Source organism: Trichomonas vaginalis, chromosome IV, assembly GCF_026262505.1.
Source record: "Trichomonas vaginalis G3 chromosome IV, whole genome shotgun sequence".
NCBI lineage: Eukaryota > Parabasalia > Trichomonadida > Trichomonadidae > Trichomonas > Trichomonas vaginalis.
The window spans coordinates 20,031,638-20,049,943 of NC_067206.1; the positions used below are offsets into that span (position 1 = coordinate 20,031,638).

At 30.7% G+C, this 18,306-nt stretch overlaps 6 protein-coding genes across 6 annotated transcripts, besides 13 other annotated features; 5 read left to right on the top strand and 1 right to left on the bottom strand.

Moving 5' to 3' along the window:
• Window positions 1-68: part of a mobile genetic element that runs on past the window's edge.
• Window positions 1-8,574: part of a mobile genetic element that runs on past the window's edge.
• Window positions 39-68: a terminal%2Cinverted (terminal inverted repeat of MuDR-2B_TvMULE3 transposon ID:TVAGG3_0132540).
• Window positions 1,142-1,918, top strand: TVAGG3_0132550 (phage tail repeat-like family; the record flags this gene model as incomplete). Its single annotated transcript, XM_051223998.1, has 1 exon — window positions 1,142-1,918. One exon carries the CDS (start codon window positions 1,142-1,144, stop codon window positions 1,916-1,918), a length of 777 nt encoding a protein of 258 aa, XP_051108984.1.
• Window positions 3,210-3,752, top strand: TVAGG3_0132560 (organellar and viral DNA polymerase type B; the record flags this gene model as incomplete). Its single annotated transcript, XM_051223999.1, has 1 exon — window positions 3,210-3,752. A coding segment is annotated over one exon (543 nt), but the record flags the coding sequence as incomplete, so codon positions are not given.
• TVAGG3_0132570 (KilA, N-terminal/APSES-type HTH, DNA-binding family) lies at window positions 3,909-4,550 on the top strand (the record flags this gene model as incomplete). Its single annotated transcript, XM_051224000.1, has 1 exon — window positions 3,909-4,550. A coding segment is annotated over one exon (642 nt), but the record flags the coding sequence as incomplete, so codon positions are not given.
• TVAGG3_0132580 (uncharacterized protein) lies at window positions 5,025-5,498 on the bottom strand (the record flags this gene model as incomplete). Its single annotated transcript, XM_051224001.1, has 1 exon — window positions 5,025-5,498. The coding sequence occupies one exon, from the start codon at window positions 5,496-5,498 to the stop codon at window positions 5,025-5,027; it is 474 nt and encodes a 157-aa protein (XP_051108987.1).
• TVAGG3_0132590 (organellar and viral DNA polymerase type B) lies at window positions 6,331-7,531 on the top strand (the record flags this gene model as incomplete). Its single annotated transcript, XM_051224002.1, has 1 exon — window positions 6,331-7,531. A coding segment is annotated over one exon (1,201 nt), but the record flags the coding sequence as incomplete, so codon positions are not given.
• Window positions 7,633-8,251, top strand: TVAGG3_0132600 (organellar and viral DNA polymerase type B; the record flags this gene model as incomplete). Its single annotated transcript, XM_051224003.1, has 1 exon — window positions 7,633-8,251. A coding segment is annotated over one exon (619 nt), but the record flags the coding sequence as incomplete, so codon positions are not given.
• A 1,629-nt stretch (window positions 8,575-10,203) lies between the features above and the next one.
• Window positions 10,204-10,542: a mobile genetic element.
• A 2,403-nt stretch (window positions 10,543-12,945) lies between these two features.
• Window positions 12,946-12,990: a mobile genetic element.
• Window positions 12,946-12,990: a terminal%2Cinverted (terminal inverted repeat of LTR141 transposon ID:TVAGG3_0132620).
• A 1,062-nt stretch (window positions 12,991-14,052) lies between these two features.
• Window positions 14,053-14,259: a mobile genetic element.
• Window positions 14,260-15,001: 742 nt separating this feature from the next.
• Window positions 15,002-15,046: a mobile genetic element.
• Window positions 15,002-15,046: a terminal%2Cinverted (terminal inverted repeat of LTR141 transposon ID:TVAGG3_0132640).
• Window positions 15,047-15,466: 420 nt separating this feature from the next.
• Window positions 15,467-15,627: a mobile genetic element.
• Window positions 15,628-15,939: 312 nt separating this feature from the next.
• Window positions 15,940-16,145: a mobile genetic element.
• A 1,907-nt stretch (window positions 16,146-18,052) lies between these two features.
• Window positions 18,053-18,090: a mobile genetic element.
• Window positions 18,053-18,090: a terminal%2Cinverted (terminal inverted repeat of Banshee-A3 transposon ID:TVAGG3_0132670).
• Window positions 18,091-18,306: the final 216 nt, after the last annotated feature.

The following is an 18,306-nucleotide window of genomic DNA, read 5'->3' on the forward strand; positions in this document are numbered from 1 at the left end:
TTAAGTGTTACTCCCTATTGAAAGTGTCACTTTTTGAGTGTCACTTTTTCGGAAATTCTTATATACTCCCATACATAACGGTCAGATTTTCGAACAGGTAGCAACAAAACCTCCGGTTATGGCTGCGTTGATGATGGTTAGAGATATAAAACCACGTAACGACGGGAACGAAGAACATGAACAACAGGATACTGGTCGGGTTATTCGAGACATTAAAACCGTGTATCCTGAAGTTATTGATTTATTTAGAGGAATTAATGATTCAATTTCAAAACATTCTATAACCATCGATGAAGAGAATAAATTAACAGATTATATATTCGTCATTATTGCAGAATTAATGAAGAGAATAAATGAAAAAGGAATTGGTGATATCATTAATGTCAGCGATGTAATGATGAAAAGAAATTTTGACTCATTATTTACAAAACCGAAAACAGAATATAGTCTTTATGACGTAATTACTGAATTAATGAAAAAGATTAATGATAATAAGAGTTCTGGCGGAAGAGTTGAATTAGAAGTGAATGATGTTAATGAGAAATTAGCCGAAAAAGCAGACAAAAATGAGCTTTTAGCTCTGAGTGATAAAGTCAAGAACCACGTTCATTATATAACTTCAGACGAACAGATTATAACGGACTACCATGGATATTTAACACAGGATGAACAAATAAGCACTGAAGATGTTAATGAAAGAAGATATAAATACATTCGTGCTAAAGGTTATGACATAAGCTGTACTGTACAGTATGACACAGGTAAAGCACCAGAAGCATTTGGTTATAACGATGAAATTTATGCTTCATACTTCTTTGTTAACGGCGTATTAGTTGAACCAAGATTTACTTTGAGGGTTAAGGCAAAAATAACTTTTGAAGATGCTATTAAAAGTAAAGCAGACAAAGATGAACTTGACGCAACGAACAAAGTTTTGAAATCTCATAAACACAATATCTCCGATATAAATGAACTTCAAGCTACATTAAATAGTAAAGCTGACAAGAACCATACACATGAATCCTTCACTACTGTTAGAGCAGACGACATAATATTGAACTATACCCTTGGTTCAAGTGCACCTTTAGAGAATCCAAGTACAAGCGTAAAAGATACACTAAACTCCTTAAATAACAAATGTATGAACATTGAAGGTCATGTCAGAAACTTTGAAACATATGAACTACCAGCAATGTTAGATAAAAAAGCAGATAAAGAACATACACATAACTCCTTCTCAACTGTTGCTATAGAAAGTATTGAAGGAACGGTTGACGGAACTGATGGGGATGCATTATATTGTAAACCTCCTAACTTTCCACAAGGTTTAACATCGAATGAAAACATAACAACAAAGAAAAACATTAGATGTAAAAATGTTTATGTCATGAAGGATGAAAATAATATTAAATTCACTGCTCAAGATTTATATGATAAGAAAGCTGACAAAACAGAGCTTCAAACAATGAAGACTGAAATACTTCAAACATTATATCCTACAGGCTCTATTTATACGTCAATGAACTCAACAAATCCAGCAACAGTTCTGGGTTTTGGTGAATGGAAGCAGATTGTAGACAAATTCTTATACTGTGCTAGATATTCAAAGCAAACAGGAGGTTCGAAGAAAATTAAAGAAGCAAACCTTCCACCGCACACTCATACAGGAACGACAAACACAACAGGTAGTCATTCACATTCAATAACAAAAAGAGGTTATACAAATCTTGCAGCAGGTTCGGATAGACAGGGAATGCATAGATATGATATTTCAAGTGACCCAGTAGATTCAAGCGCAGGTATTTTCTGTGGAACCGCAGGAAATCATTCACACACTTTCACAACAAATCCAACAGGCTCGGGTGCAGATTATATGCCACCATTTGTGACTATATTCGCATGGTACCGCGTTCAATGAACGCGCTTGAGCCTTGAATAAAATCTTTAACTTTACATAAATGAGCTTGAAAGAAGTATTCGAACAACATCCATGGAGGTCATTTAAGAAGTTCAATGAAGCTGCAAAGAGTTGGGGATTTACTAACAGAGCTGAAGTGAAAAGGTTCTTTGACAAAAATGTTGTACATCAAACAAAAATAAACCCTTACGACTACTTTTTACCAATTTACTCCAACGCTCCTGACGCATACCAATTTGACACTCTCATTCAAAGCAGAAAAGGAGGACATAAACCATTCCTCATCTTCATTAATGTTAACACTCGTAAAGCATATGCATATCCAATGAAAAATAAAGGAACTCGTGAAGTGTTAAGAGTTTTACAAAAGTTTGTAGCAGAACATAGCCCAAGTACTTTAAACATCAGACCAAGACAGTGCATACCTCAGCAATGAAATCACAGATGTTCTCATTAAGCATAACATAACTCACTACACTACTGAAGACCATAACCATAACATACTCGGCATCATAAACCGCTTCATAAGAACGCTCAGAGATTTAAACAAGAGCGAGACTTTACCGAAGAAACAATGAAACATTTCATCGAAGTTTACAATTCCTCAACACATTCACAACAGGACATACACCAAATTCAATGACACAACAACAAGAAGAAAAGTATATACAAAAGAAACAAAGCCAACACAAAATATCAGAAATTCAACACAATTTACCCTCATTCCTGGTACAAAAGTTCGTGTAGTTCCTGACGACAAACCGTTGACAAAGAAACGTTTAAGGTTAAGTAGAAACTATTATATCGTAGACTCTACGCAAGGTAATGGATATCTTATAAAAGCTGCTGACGACTCTATTGCGTTTTACCCTCGTCACAAATTAGTCGAAAGTAGTAATGGCAAACTTGCTGAAACCATTGACGAAGCAAAGCGAGGAGTGGTTATTGAAATACTTGACTACAACATAAACGATGACACTTATAAAGTAAGATATGAAGGAGGCGTTGAAGATGTTATACCATCTAAGAACTTGAGAGAGTCAAAGCCAACACATCTGGGACCATTAGAGCGGGAGTACTGGAAAGACAAAAATAAGCCAGAAATAATAAGAAAATTCTTCTAAACTTTTTCATTAGATGTAAATCAGACATGAATGAGAACAGTCATGTATTATTAATGGTACCATTTATTTTTGCTGAAAAATGACCAAATTTCATGAATTTCATTAGTTAGAAAAATAACGCTAATTTTTTTCTAAGAAAAATTTTTATTTTGTATGTAAAGACAGTAATGTCAAACATTGAGTTTGAAACAGTTAGAAAGATAGACAATGACACCAAAGTGGTTAGAATTGGTGATTTAAACGTAAGATACTCAAAGAAATACAACAAATATTCTTTGTCAGACATTATATCTCCATCTGGAAAGAAAACAAACGACTGGGTTAGAAATGCTTCAACTCAGAAAATTTTGACAAGAAATCCTGAGCTTATGATATCAGTAGCATTTCATGGAACAAGAGCATATCTTATAGACAAAAGTCTTATACCAATAGTTTTGTTATGGTTAGACCCAGTTGTTGGATATAACTTCATAACATATGGTTCATTCGATACGGAACGTTGCAGTGAAGGCTTACTTTACATTGTTCAGAAACCGAAGGACTTCAACACAAAAAGATATAAGATAGGAAGGACATATAATATAACTCAAAGATATGACTCTACAGTCAATAGAGTCAAGGTTGTGTTTGTTAATGATATGAGAGCTGCTGAAACAGAACTGCTTGAAGTTTTTGAGAAAATGTATGGTGCTCCCACGAAAGGTAAAGAAACGTTTGAAGTAGATGAGATAGATAAAGCTATAAAATTATTTGACGAAGTTGCTGAAAAATACATGTAAAGCGTTTATTTTTGGTCTTTTGTGAAAGTCAGAAAATAACGCTAATTTTTTTCTAACAAAATTTTTATCTTGTATGTAAAGACAGTAATGTCAACATCAGAGAACACAACAACTGCTATCGTTCATGAAGCCATAAATGAAGAATACGAGTACATACAGTATAACAAACAGTTACGTCTCATTCGTTCAGTCAAAGATGACATGTACCAAATGCAAAGTATAATGAACGCTCTTCGTTCTACAAAGCAAGCATATCATTGGTTTGAAAACCAACAGACAAAAGAACTTTTAGAAGAATTTCCTCATATGATTGCTTCCCTCGGAAAACCGAGAGAAGAGATTCCGTATGAAAATCGCAAGAATTTGGCTCCTGGTTTGAAAGGTTATTATGTTCATAGACTTTTAGTAAACGCTGTAGCAATCTGGGCTTCACCTCGTTATGCTTGTTATATTTTCATGATGTTAGATGAACTATATAAAGCAGAACGTGGAGAGATGGAAAAGAAACTTCATGCAAAAGATGAAGTCATTGAATCCAAAGACAAAAGCATACAGAAAAGAATACCACGTTCGGTACCAAAAGGAAAGGAAAAGAGTTATAAGTATATGATTTATACTGAAGAGTTGGAGAAAGAAGAAGATAAAGATATGGTTATGTTGCATTTAGTCAGAAGAAACAACAAGAGCTTTTATGACTTAGCTAAAATATATAAATCTGACAGAAACTGGTTCTATCGTGAAAACTTACCGATTTCAATGACTCCGAATGAACAAATAAAGGAAATTGTCAAAAATACTCTTCCTCAAACACACTATGACATCAAAGGTTGCACAATACTTACATTCAAAGAAGACTTACCATTACTGAAGGAAAAAATAACAGAATATTTCGACAACTTCAAAGAGGAAGAATAAAAAAATCTAAGCTAATTTTATTTTTTTATAAAATTTTATCTCATATGAAAGAACATGAATTTAGAATATTCGGAACTCATGACAGAAGAAGAGAACGAACAACATGTAAAAGATTATGCAAAATTTCTGAAGACATACAAAGCATTTAAACAATATCTAAATGCTTCTAAAGATTATGCAAAATTTCTGAAGGTATATAAAGCTTATGAAAAAGCGTATGAAAAGTTTATACATTGGGGAATTGTTGTAAAATATCGATATGAAGACTAACCAAAAAAATATTTTTGCTTAAATAGCTTCAGGGTCTATTTCTTCAACCATTTCACTTCCTTCGTCAATGTCAATAGAAGCTTCTTCAACCTTTGGTAAGAATTTCTGTATAACATCTTTGTTCGTTATTGTCTTCAGAGATGAAGGATAATATTTCACATTTGTTTCACCCTTCTTATATTCTTTCTGTTCGGAAAGATTTAAAGCAATACTGAAGAAGTCAATGTTAGAGTTCTTTATGACAGTATAATGAGTATCTTTGACATTCACGAAGAAACTCTTTTGTTTCAAAACTACTGCTAACTCTTGTGAAGTATAACGTTTGCGGTCAATGACGATAGCTAATGGTCTGACATACTGACCAAACTTAGATTCTTTCACAAACTTCTTGTTAAAGATAACATTAACATTTGAAGCATTATTGAACTCATTCTTGATGGCAGTAGCGAGAGCATTGTATGAAAAGAACTTGCAATCTTGCATGTGTTTCATTAAAATAAAAATATTAAATTATTTTGAAAAATAACTTAAAAAAATCTAATCTAATTTTTCAAAAAAATATTTTTTTTATTTCCTCCTAAAGATGTACCGGAAGTTGTCTAAGTTAAAACACTCGGAAATAAAACAACTTCTTACAGAAGCTAATATAGATGTTGCAAAGCATTACGCAACAAACAAAAAATCACTCGCTGACATCCTCAATGACTAAAATGGTGCAATAAGTTATGATAGAATTCATGAGTTCATAAAGCCGCAACGCGGCGAGGACGAAGTCCATGGAAGAGCATTTCCTTTAAATGACATTGCTATTGACTTATATCATAGACGTTCAGTACCTCATGAAGTAAGAAGAGAAATGTTTGACATAACAAATGCAAACGTTGGTGAAACAAGAAGAAGAGACGACACACTGAAACAACAGAGAAGAGAGATGTTTAAGAGCGCTATAGAACAAGTTCGCAAAGCTAACGATGTCATTCGTTCCATTGACGACAAACCAAAAGAAGGTGAGAGATGGTTAAAGAAAGATGAAGAGAATAGGAAGAGAAATGTGAAGTCAGGCAATAGACTCATTGACTTTAACATCGAAGCTTTAGATGAACCAAACAGAGACTACTTACACAAACATTTCGGTAAGGTTTTCATGAGACTCTTAGAGAAAATTAAAATAAACTCACAACAGAGATGGATGGTATGTTATAAACTTAGTGGAAAGTATGAATGTTCTACGTTAAACCTCAATAATATTGGAACATTACTACATCAGCTCTTGAAGGAGAACTTTATATCAGAGATAGAAGCAAATGCTGCAGGTATTGTTGAAATGCACTATGACTTCTTCTTGACAAACATAAAGAATCTTACCGAAATAAAGATGTATGATTTAACAGAATATGAAGGCTTAACGATGTCAGATGTAAAGAAAGGCAAACCAAAAAAGAGACCCTATAGAGATGAAAGCACACTGACAAATGACCAGAAAGCCATTTTGGAAGCTCTTAAGCAAACAGGAAACCCAGCACTTATAGAAAGCTTTTGGAAAGATAATGGTGATAAGAAGTTTTATAAGAAGAGAAGCGGTCAGTTCTGGAAGTATCTTTGCACATTACCTATAAATCTTGAACGCTACCAAATCTTCAATGAACTGAACAAAAGAACTGCAACACTTATGACAGAAGACAATTGTTTCGTTTATGCTTGCATTCAGGCTGGAGTAGATGAAGAAACTATTGACCACATGAGAGAAGTCATTCGTGTTAGAGACTTTCCTCAAAGTAAAGTACAAGAAATTTCTGACGCAACAGGTATAGCATTTAATGTTACCATTGGTTATTTCAATGACTCAAGACATAATGAAATAAAGAGATACATACCAAAAGAATGTAAAACTGTTAGAACTATTGACTTACTTCTTGTTGAAGACCACTACATGCTAAATGAAAGATTACCAATGACAACATATTTCATTCGCAACTATATAGAAATTCGCAAAGCTTGTGGTGGAATGAACATTGAGAAACAGATGAAGATTTATACAAAGAGAGAAGATAAATATGTAGTTCGTTATGATAGAACAACACCGTTATGGGATGTTATGAAAACATTGTGGGAGTGCAAATATTTCGAACCTATTTCTTATGGAGAACTTTTCACATATACTACTGACTTATATAAACAGAACCTTGCACCATTTAAAGACTTGTCATATGCTCCAAAGTATTGTGTACAACTGAAGAAGAAAGCAGAGTCAAAAGAAGTAAATAAAAATAAGTGCAAGTTCATTCCTGAGCACGTTTTCTTTGCTGACTTTGAGTGTAGCACAGACGGCTTTCATAAAGCTTTTAACATCTGTTATGACAGTGAAGATGGTTCAGTGAGTGAAAGCATTTGGGGTCAGAACTGTGCAACAGAATTTTTGGAACGACTTCCTGACAAGAGTTTAATATATTTTCATAACCTCAGTTATGATATAAACTTCATCTTAAGACACATGACAGAAGTGAAAGGAACTCCCATCATTAAAGGTTCACGAACAATGCAAATAACTGGCTTATATAAAGGAAGGGCAATTATTATAAAAGACTCTTACAGTGTTATAAATAAGAAGCTTAAACTATTTCCTGCTATGTTTAACTTACAAACAGGACCGAAAGAAGTATTTCCATACAACTACTACAGCAGTGTTTTGTTAGCAAATGACAACAGAACTGGTGTCATTTCTGAAGCATGTAAGTTTATCCGGGATGCAGATACATTCATGAAAAACATAAATTCCATCAAAGGTTGCAGAATAGATGAGAACCACTTCGACTTAGAAAAGTATAGCACATTTTATTGCAAACAAGATGTAAGAATTTTAAGAGAAGGTTTTGTTAAGTTCCGCAATGACATATTGAAAGAATTTGATTTAAACGTTTATGACTACGTTAGTATTTGTTCTATAGCTAACAAATTATTTGAGAACAGAGTGTACATCCCGAATGGAAATTTATATGACCTCTCAAATAAACCAAGAGAATTTATTTCACGCTGTATTCAAGGTGGAAGATGTATGCTGTCAGATAACATGAAACAAAAGAGCGAAAAGAAACTCATTGCTGATTTCGACGCTGTTTCATTATACCCTTCAGCTATAGCAAGACTTTATACTTTAGAAGGTATACCGAAAGTATTGAAGAAAGAAATGTTAAGCACAGAGTATCTCATGAGACATTTATTCGATGACGACCAAAAGGAACCCATTGGTGAAAAGTTTATGTCCGGCTTCTTTGTTCTCATTAAGATAACAGAGATTGGAATACATAGACACTTTCCTTTAATAGTTTCTGACCCTGAACTAAATCCAGAACTTAACGTTCCCAGAAGTTCAAACACTTGCTGTTTAATGTATGTTGACCATATAACATTACAAGACCTCATAAAATATCAAGGTGTCAAATGTGAAGTGTTGCAAGGATACTATTACGATGGAAACAGAGATATTAGAATAAGAGATGAAGTAAAGAAGTTGTTTGAGTTAAGGTTAAAGTATAAGAAAGAAGGAAATCCTTTGCAAGAAAATATAAAGTGTTGTGCATGAAAAATAGCGTGACTTCACTTTTGACAAAAAGTGACACTATTTATGATGGTTTTGTCATTTATTTGTCAGATTTATAAATGGATAATAATGCTGTAAATCAGATATTAATTAAAAATATTTAAGATTTATGTTCGAATTGAAAAGCAAAATGATATTTTTTAATTGAAAAACGTTAATATCTGATATTTTGAAGTTTTTAATATTTGTTAGTATCTTAAATTATTGAATGCATACATTTTTTATGTTCTCAATTTTAAAAAAATTGTGAAGAATTTAGTTTTTTGGAGATGGATGTTTAATATTTGTGAGTGAGAATGCAAGCAGGAGTTTGGTACTTTAAGGCTAGGTTGAGATAGATTTCCCATTATATTATCTGTGAATATATTGTTTGAAAATTCAAGATATAAAAATATATTATCAAAAAATTTTATATTTTTAAATACAATAGGGTGGAAATATAGTACGATGAGATAGCAATGATATATTTTATAATGGGAGGTAATCTGAAGATAAGTAGCAAATTTTATGCGATTTTGATTGGGAGTTGGAGGGTGTGAGTACTATAGCATGTAATAGTATCTCACACCCTCCAATTCTTCCTATGGCGCCGAAAAATTTTTGGTGAAATGCGACGACATTTCACCAAAAATTTTCGGCGCCATATAGAGAACTATAGTCTGCGAGGTACTGATTCTATCTATGTACCTCGCAGACCATAGTTCTCAGCCAAAATGGCTAATAATATGAGAGTCTATATGATAATGTAAAAGTTAAAACATTCAAGTATTTAAGTATTTTCTTTAAAATATTTTTTTTTATTTTTCCAATAAAATTCTAATATCAAATATTTTTATTTAACGATTAATTTTATTTATATTTTTATAGTTTTTTAAGAAAAAATATTGTTAGGGTTTTATGGATTTTCAATTAATATACAAGATAATTCATGAATTTATATATTTCCAAGTTTTTAAGGACGCAACACTTTACATTTGTAAACTGTCAAAAATGAAGTCACGCTATTTTTCATGCATTACATCTATATTTTCAGGTAAATCACATGAAATAACTTTATCTATTTTAGCGCGATCTTCTATGTCAAAGTCAGTCCACAATAATATGTGGCAATGAGGGAGGCCCCTCATTTGATACTCAACTCTCCACAGTATCGCTTTGTCTTCACCGAAAAGCTTTGTTTTCTTAATGTAATCAATTACAGCTGATTTCCTTATTTTAAAAATTCTTGCAAGCAAAGACGAATTGTTAAATTTACTATTTGGATTGGAACAAACCAACTCAATCCAATTAGGATTTTCAGTTAAGGTAATAAAAACAGTCGGGGTTCCATATTCGAGAGAAAGGGTAAAAGCTTGTTTTGAAACATTCCGCCAATATGATGGAGACCCGACCCAACTGGAAGGTATAAAAGATTTAATTCCTTCTTCAGCTTGCTCAGAACCATTTCCAATCTTGGAAATATTACTTTGTTTAATAAAGAATTTTTGAAAATTTATAACTGCCTTTGCTTTTAATGTCATAATTCTACCATAATCAGTTAAAACCTTTTCTGCATTAATTGTGCATTACAGCATAGCTTTAGATTTTTGACTTGGAAGGCTTTGGGTTAATTGCAAGACATTAACCCTAAGTTTTGGAACTTTCTGATAGGAATTGCAGGGTAAGAAGTACATAGTATGAATATGTACCTATTACACTGCAATTCCTTCTTAAAATGGGAGAAATTTTGTCCGAATTTTAAACTATTCGGACAAAGTTTCTCCCATTTTGCGAAGGAATTGGAGGCTATGCGATACTGATGAAATGTCAATAACTCAAGGCCTCTAATTCCTTCCTAAAACTCATAAAAGTGGACCTTACATGCAGTTAAAATTTGACATGTAAAGTCCACTTTTTGTGAGTGGGATTTGATTGCGTCAAATCCCCTTTTTTCGTTTATTATATTTTAACATTATCACCAAAGTCTTGAGTAAATCGATCTAATGTACCACCTGCAACAAAGTTTCTGATATCAATGAATCTCAAATTCGGATACTCTTTCTTATGAACTGTGATTTGTTTATACTGCGAAGAAGAGCCAAGCATTGACAAAATCTTCCATCGTGCAGTATTAAACGCTCTTAAGATTAAATTCAAATCAAACTTGCTTGAATTAAATCCAATCACATTTACATTTGAATATTCGTCTTCAAGTAGTTTTATAATTTTTTCTTCTTGTTCAATTGTTTTCAATTTACTAAAAACTTATATCATACGGAAAAGGTTCCTTAGAAAAAGTGACATTTGGCGCCAAATTTAAAAAGTAATAAAATCATTATTTTATAAAAAGATATATCATTATAAATGTATATTTAATATTAAATCAAAAAAATCTAAGTTTTTACATTTAAATTTAACATTTAAATAAAATAAATAAAATTGATAGAATTGAAGGGTGGGAGGTATATAGGCATACTATATACCTCTCACCCTTCAAGTCTTACCAGAAAGTTCGAAAACTTGGTCGCAATCAGATGCAATTGCAACCAAGTTTTCGAACTTTCTCGAGGGAATGGAAGCCTACAATGCACTGATTATGTATCAGTGCCTGGTAGGCTCCCATTCCCCCTCTAAATGGGAGCAACTTTGCTTGCATAAGATAAAATCCAAACAAAGTTTCTCCTATTTAGAGTTGGAATTGAAGGGTAAGAGGCATATAGTCATACTATATACCTCTCACCCTTCAATTCCAAATAAAACACATCTAAAACAATCATTTTGAATTCTTTTTCCCCCAAATGAACCTTTTTTAATTATTTAATGAATAAAAATTAATATAATCCCTCACATATTATAAATAATTTATTAAAAAGCCTTTCCAATTTTGCCGCGAAAAATAAGAGTAAGTGCCACTTTTTGTCACTTTTTCTAAGGAACCTTTTCCGTACAGAACAAATTTACTAAAAACTTCTTCATATTGATTCATATTTAATTCTTTTACTTCTTTTGCTTTTTCAAATAACCTATCAATCCAATTTATAATGAAATTTTCATCAATAGCATAACAAAAGTTCTTTTTAATATCTCCACACACACTTGAGTCTATGAAAGGTTTTAATACAGCATTTAAAGTAGTTGATTTTGTTATTGATTTCTCCTCTGTTGTCTCTAAAGTTTCAAAGTCAAAGGTAATGTAATGTTTCGTTGATTTATAGTAATTTTGTAATCCATAAGCTAGTAAGAATTGATATATTTTTTGTTTTGTGATATGTGGTGGGGGCACACGGAAATGGTTCTCGAAAAAGTGACAGAAAACCTTATTTTTTGGCGCGAAAATTTGAATACTTAAATTTTAATAATAAAAATTAAATAAAAAATTAATTTATACATTTTTTCACACAATGTGAAAAAAATATAATTTCTTTTCAAATCAAATGATTCAACGATCGTATTTTTTGTTTCTCGTCATAGGAAGAATTGGAGGATGTGAGATACTATTACGTACAATAGTACTCACACCCTCCAATTCCTAGCCAAAATGGCTAAAAATTGGGTACAATGTCAACAATTGAACCAAATTTTTAACCATTCAGCTAAGGAATTGATGTCTTGCGACCACAGCACTATATTCTGTTTCCATGTTACTTCAATTACTTCGCTGAACTTATGAAAACTTCTTGTAATTGCGAACAATTGCAAGAAAATTTACAATTTTCAGCGAGTGAATTGTTTCCTTGCAGACAATGAACCACATTCAGTGCCTTCAAGGCAACAATTCACTCGCTAAGTCTGTGTATTCAGCATTTTTGATTTTTTATAAAAAATATTAAAAATAATAGTCTCATTTCAAAAAAATTGAGAAAAATTATAAAAATTTGATAATAAAAAAATTAAATAGTTTAATAAATAATATTACATCAGAATTTTTCGTCAAAATCCATTAAAAAATTCCCGCGCAAATTGTCACTTTTTGGGGAACCATTTCCGTACGTGATAGTGATATGTGGTGCGTAAGGTTGTTGAGTCGGTTGTAATTGTACATCTTGAATCAACTTACCACCATTCATCTTACAGTTCTCTCAATGTTTCCAAAACCTTGCTTGATTCTTTCTTTCAGGGTCATCAATTAGACTGTAAATTTCTTCTTTGCAATATGGACAAACTCTGAAACCAACTAATCTTTCAACATCTGTGATTGCATCAGTATTTAGTTGACCGTTTTTGTTCTTTGTGAGTAAGAAATTGATAGTTTTATAATTTGGATCAACAATATAACTTTCAACGAGTTCAAAATTTGTAATGCATGAAAATTCGGTTCAATTCATATTTGACACTTTACATATCGGATGTATTATCTAAGAATTATATTTTAAAATAATAATTTTGTGTTTTATAAGTTTATTTGTATAAATTGATTCAAAAAAATGGAAAGACAAGAAGTGGATCTGCCAAATGAAAATCAGATTTATATTACGGCATATCTTGAATATTCTATTGGCAAAAAGACAGCAGACCAAGTTGCAAAAGATTTGCACATAGGTAGAAAAAAATATTATTAAAATGGCAAGAACTTGGTTTAAATCCAAAAAAGCTCGGAAGACCAGAAACTCCTCTTAGAACAGATTTGTTACCAACCATTCACGAAATAAAAACTATGTACAATCTAGGTTATAAAAAGTTTTGGAGAGTTACATACATGATGACACAGTTTCATTTCACGATATGCTTAAATTATACGAAAAAGAGAATCTTTTCAAATTTCGGCGAGATCCAGAAAAAATTGATGAACATCCAAATCAGTATGTATCTCATACCGAAATGGCTCACTAAAAAAGTGACATTTTGGCGCCAATAATTTGATTTTTCTGATTCTTTCTATTTAGATATATTTATTTAATATTCATATTCCTTTATATTGCCTCATATTATTTCCCATTTTTAATCATATTATACAAATCTTTAATAATTTTTAATGTTTTGAGCTTCAAAATCTTGTTCTAACTATTTTCATTCATATATCCTAGAAAAAAATTAAAAAGTTTTTTAGAAATAAAAATGTTTGTATGTAAAGTATTGAAAATATTCTAGATGAGAAGACATTCTCCAGAAGAGATTGATATTGATTGGCTTTGTGAAGCCATCACAAAATCAAATAATGGAGTTAAGTTAACTGATATTTGCGCGAAAGCTAAAATAAATCATGAAGGCAGAGTTATATATAATCATACTATCTTAAAGTATTCCTAGAAATTTCCAAAATTAACCGAAATATAACTGTACAGAATTACTATTTTCGAGATAAAATTCATATGGAAATACTAATTCATAACGCTTTATGTTTATAAATTTAATTTAATAAAAATTTCAAAATAAATCAAATTTAACACAATGAAATAACTGCAATCGAGGTTTTTGACGATTGATTCTTACGAGAAGTTTTCCAAACTTTGAGTTAATGTCTTGACATTAACTCAAAGTTTGGAAGTCTAATAAGGGGAATTGTAGGCTATGAGGTACTGATTATATATTAGTGCCTCATAGCCTGCAATTCCCATTAGAAATCGGAGAAACTTTGTCCGCATAACTTATGATGCGGACAAAGTTTCTCCCATTTCTACTTAGAATGAAAGGGCAAGAGGTATATAGGTACACTATATATCTCTTGCCCTTTCCTTCTTACCTAAAGACTTCCAATCTTATTTTTTTTCCAATTTTTCCCCTAAATTTAAATCTTATATAATATAAATAAAATGCATAATATCAATCACAAAAATTAATGTTTATTTTTTTAATTAAAATTGCCGCACAATTTAAGGTTTTCTGTCACTTTTTTGTTAGCCATTTCGGTACGAAACACATCCAAATCAGTATGTTTCCCAATACGTAAATCAGCAATGGCATACTGATTTAAAAAGCTTCAAAGAAGAGACAAATGGTACAAGCATACTTATCATTTAATTGCCTTTATCGATGACAGATCTAGTTTTTGTATTTATTACGAAATTCTTCCCGATAAAACAATGAAATCAACTTCAAAAGCTTTACAAAATGCTATCGACTCTATCAAAATTATTCAATACGAACTTTTGACAGATAATGAATGCAAATTTACAGGAAAGGACTTCACAAACGTTCTTCAAGTAAATGGCATTCAACACCATCGGACAGAACCTTACACACCACAGTTAAATGGTAAAATACAACGTTTTTGGCAAACAATCTTTTCGGCTCGCCCAGATTTTATCGAAATAAGAGAATTTTTACCTCACGCAATAGAAGAATACAACACAGTATGGGTTCATACAGCTCTTAAAGATCTTTTCGGTGGAAAACCTACTCCAAAATCAATTTGGGACCAGGGTCCTAAATGGACAAAGGACTTAAACCCAAATCCTGAGTTCGAATACAGCCTCGTAACTAAAAATAAAGTAAAAATACGAATTAACATTTTATTATAATTTAAATAATTTTTTTATTCATAAAGTAATACGATATATAGCTAAGCTATGTAAGGATATTCTGATGCTGAGAGTTTAAGAACTTTAAATTACGTATAGAAAAAATTCATTTAATATTTTGTAACATTTTTTAAATTGATAGATAGTTAGATTTTGTAGGGGAAGGTAAGATTCTTTTGGTAATAATGGTCGTTGAAATTAAAATGAATGTAAGATTTGTGGAGAAATTGTATAAATTTGCATAGTGTTAGATTCAGAATAGGAGCATATGAGCCAGTGATTGTGTCTAATGTTTTTAAGGTACTAATTGGAAGTAGAAAAGAAAAAAAATGTTGCAATAACATCATATTGCAAAAAAGTTTTTAAAATATGATGTATGAATAAGAGTATGATTGGTATAGATTTGGGTTGTATAAATGTGATTGAACAATTGTTAATGGAAAGTTCAAAAACTTGGGTGCAATCAGTTCTGATTGCACCCAAGTTTTTGAACTTTGTATAAGGAATTGTTGGCTATGATGTAGTGATCATGAAACAGTACATCAGAGCCAACAATTCCTTCCCAAACAACCCGAAATTTGTCTGATTCCACACTAATTTTATTAATTTATCTAAACTTTTATCCTTGTCTACAATTTAATAATCAATAATTATCTCGCGTTCTATTTCACTATTATATATATATAGATATGATTTGATTTTAAAAAAATAAATAAATTGTTTCGTACCGAAATGGCTAACAAAAAAGTGACAGAAAACCTTAAATTGTGCGGCAATTTTAATTAAAAAAATAAACATTAATTTTTGTGATTGATATTATGCATTTTATTTATATTATATAAGATTTAAATTTAGGGGAAAAATTGGAAAAAAAATAAGATTGGAAGTCTTTAGGTAAGAAGGAAAGGGCAAGAGATATATAGTGTACCTATATACCTCTTGCCCTTTCATTCTAAGTAGAAATGGGAGAAACTTTGTCCGCATCATAAGTTATGCGGACAAAGTTTCTCCGATTTCTAATGGAATTGCAGGCTATGAGGCACTAATATATAATCAGTACCTCATAGCCTACAATTCCCCTTATTAGACTTCCAAACTTTGAGTTAATGTCAAGACATTAACTCAAAGTTTGGAAAACTTCTCGTAAGAATCAATCGTCAAAAACCTCGATTGCAGTTATATTCATTGTGTTAAATTTGATTTATTTTGAAATTTTTATAAATTAAATTTTATATAACATAAAGCGTTATGAATTAGTATTTCCATATGAATTTTATCTCGAAAATAGTAATTCTGTACAGTTATATTTCGGTTAATTTTGGAAATTTCTAGGAATACTTTAAGATAGTATGATTATATATAACTCTGCCTTCATGATTTATTTTAGCTTTCGCGCAAATATCAGTTAACTTAACTCCATTATTTGATTTTGTGATGGCTTCACAAAGCCAATCAATATCAATCTCTTCTGGAGAATGTCTTCTCATCTAGAATATTTTCAATACTTTACATACAAACATTTTTATTTCTAAAAAACTTTTTAATTTTTTTCTAGGATATATGAATGAAAATAGTTAGAACAAGATTTTGAAGCTCAAAACATTAAAAATTATTAAAGATTTGTATAATATGATTAAAAATGGGAAATAATATGAGGCAATATAAAGGAATATGAATATTAAATAAATATATCTAAATAGAAAGAATCAGAAAAATCAAATTATTGGCGCCAAAAATGTCACTTTTTTAGTGAGCCATTTCGGCATGAGATAAAAAAATAAATAAATAAATTAATAAATCATTTACTCAAATATATCAAAAGTTTTATTTTTATATATAAAGATAACTACTTTTAAAAAAATACCCTATATATTTTGCCATGTAAACTATTTTTGTCATGTAAACATATCACTTTTGTCAGAAGTGAAGTGAACCGAATTTTCCTGCACAACAAACGAGTTCAAAATTGACATCTGTAATGCATGAAAAATAGCGTGACTTCATTTTTGACAGTTTACAAATGTAAAGTGTTGCATCCTTAAAAACTTGGAAATATATAAATTCATGAATTATCTTGTATATTAATTGAAAATCCATAAAACCCTAACAATATTTTTTCTTAAAAAAAACTATAAAAATATAAATAAAATTAATCGTTAAATAAAAATATTTGATATTAGAATTTTATTGGAAAAATAAAAAACTTAATATTTTAAAGAAATACTTAAATACTTGAATTTTAACTTTTACATTATCATATAGACTCTCAAATTATTGATTGGAAACGTTTGAGGTTATCAATTTAAAAAAATTGTGATTTTTTAGATTTTTGGCAATGTTAAACGGTTAATTTTTTCTCAAAAAAAATTATTTCGAATTTCCGAAATTTTTAGCCATTTTGCTGAGAACTATGGTCTGCGAGGTACATAGATAGAATCAGTACCTCGCAGACTATAGTTCTCTATATGGCGCCGAAAATTTTTGGTGAAATGTCGTCGCATTTCACCAAAAATTTTTCGGCGCCATAGAAAAAGGGTGTAGATACTATTCATGCTATAGTACTCACACCTCCAGTTCTTAGCCAAAATCGCATAAAATTGCTACTTATCTTCAGATTACCTCCCATTATAAAATATATCATTGCTATCTCATCGTACTATACTTCCACCCTATTGTATTTAAAAATATAAAATTTTTTGATAATAATTTTTATATCTTGAATTTCAAACAATATATTCACAGATAATATAATGGGAAATCTATCTCAACCTAGCCTTAAAGTACCAAACTCCTGCTTGCATTCTCACTCACAAATATTAAACATCCATCTCCAAAAAACTAAATTCTTCACAATTTTTTTAAAATTGAGAACATAAAAAACGTATGCATTCAATAATTTAAGATACTAACAAATATTAAAAACTTCAAAATATCAGATATTAACGTTTTCCAATTAAAAAAAATATCATTTTGCTTTTCAATTCGAACATAAATCTTAAATATTTTTAATTTGTTGTAAACAGAAATTCATCAAAAGTGACACTTCAGAAAAGCTAAAATATTGAATTTTTGGAACTTTTGATAGAGCACGTTTTTAAATATTAATTAAAGTAAATGTATATTTTGTAAAGATTCTTTTTAATAAAAAAAATAAAATTTTGAAGAAGAACACAAAATCTTCTGAAAAATAATATCACATAAACTCATATTATTTTCTAATATATAACTATTTTATATAAAAATCAAATTCAATGATCTTAAAAGC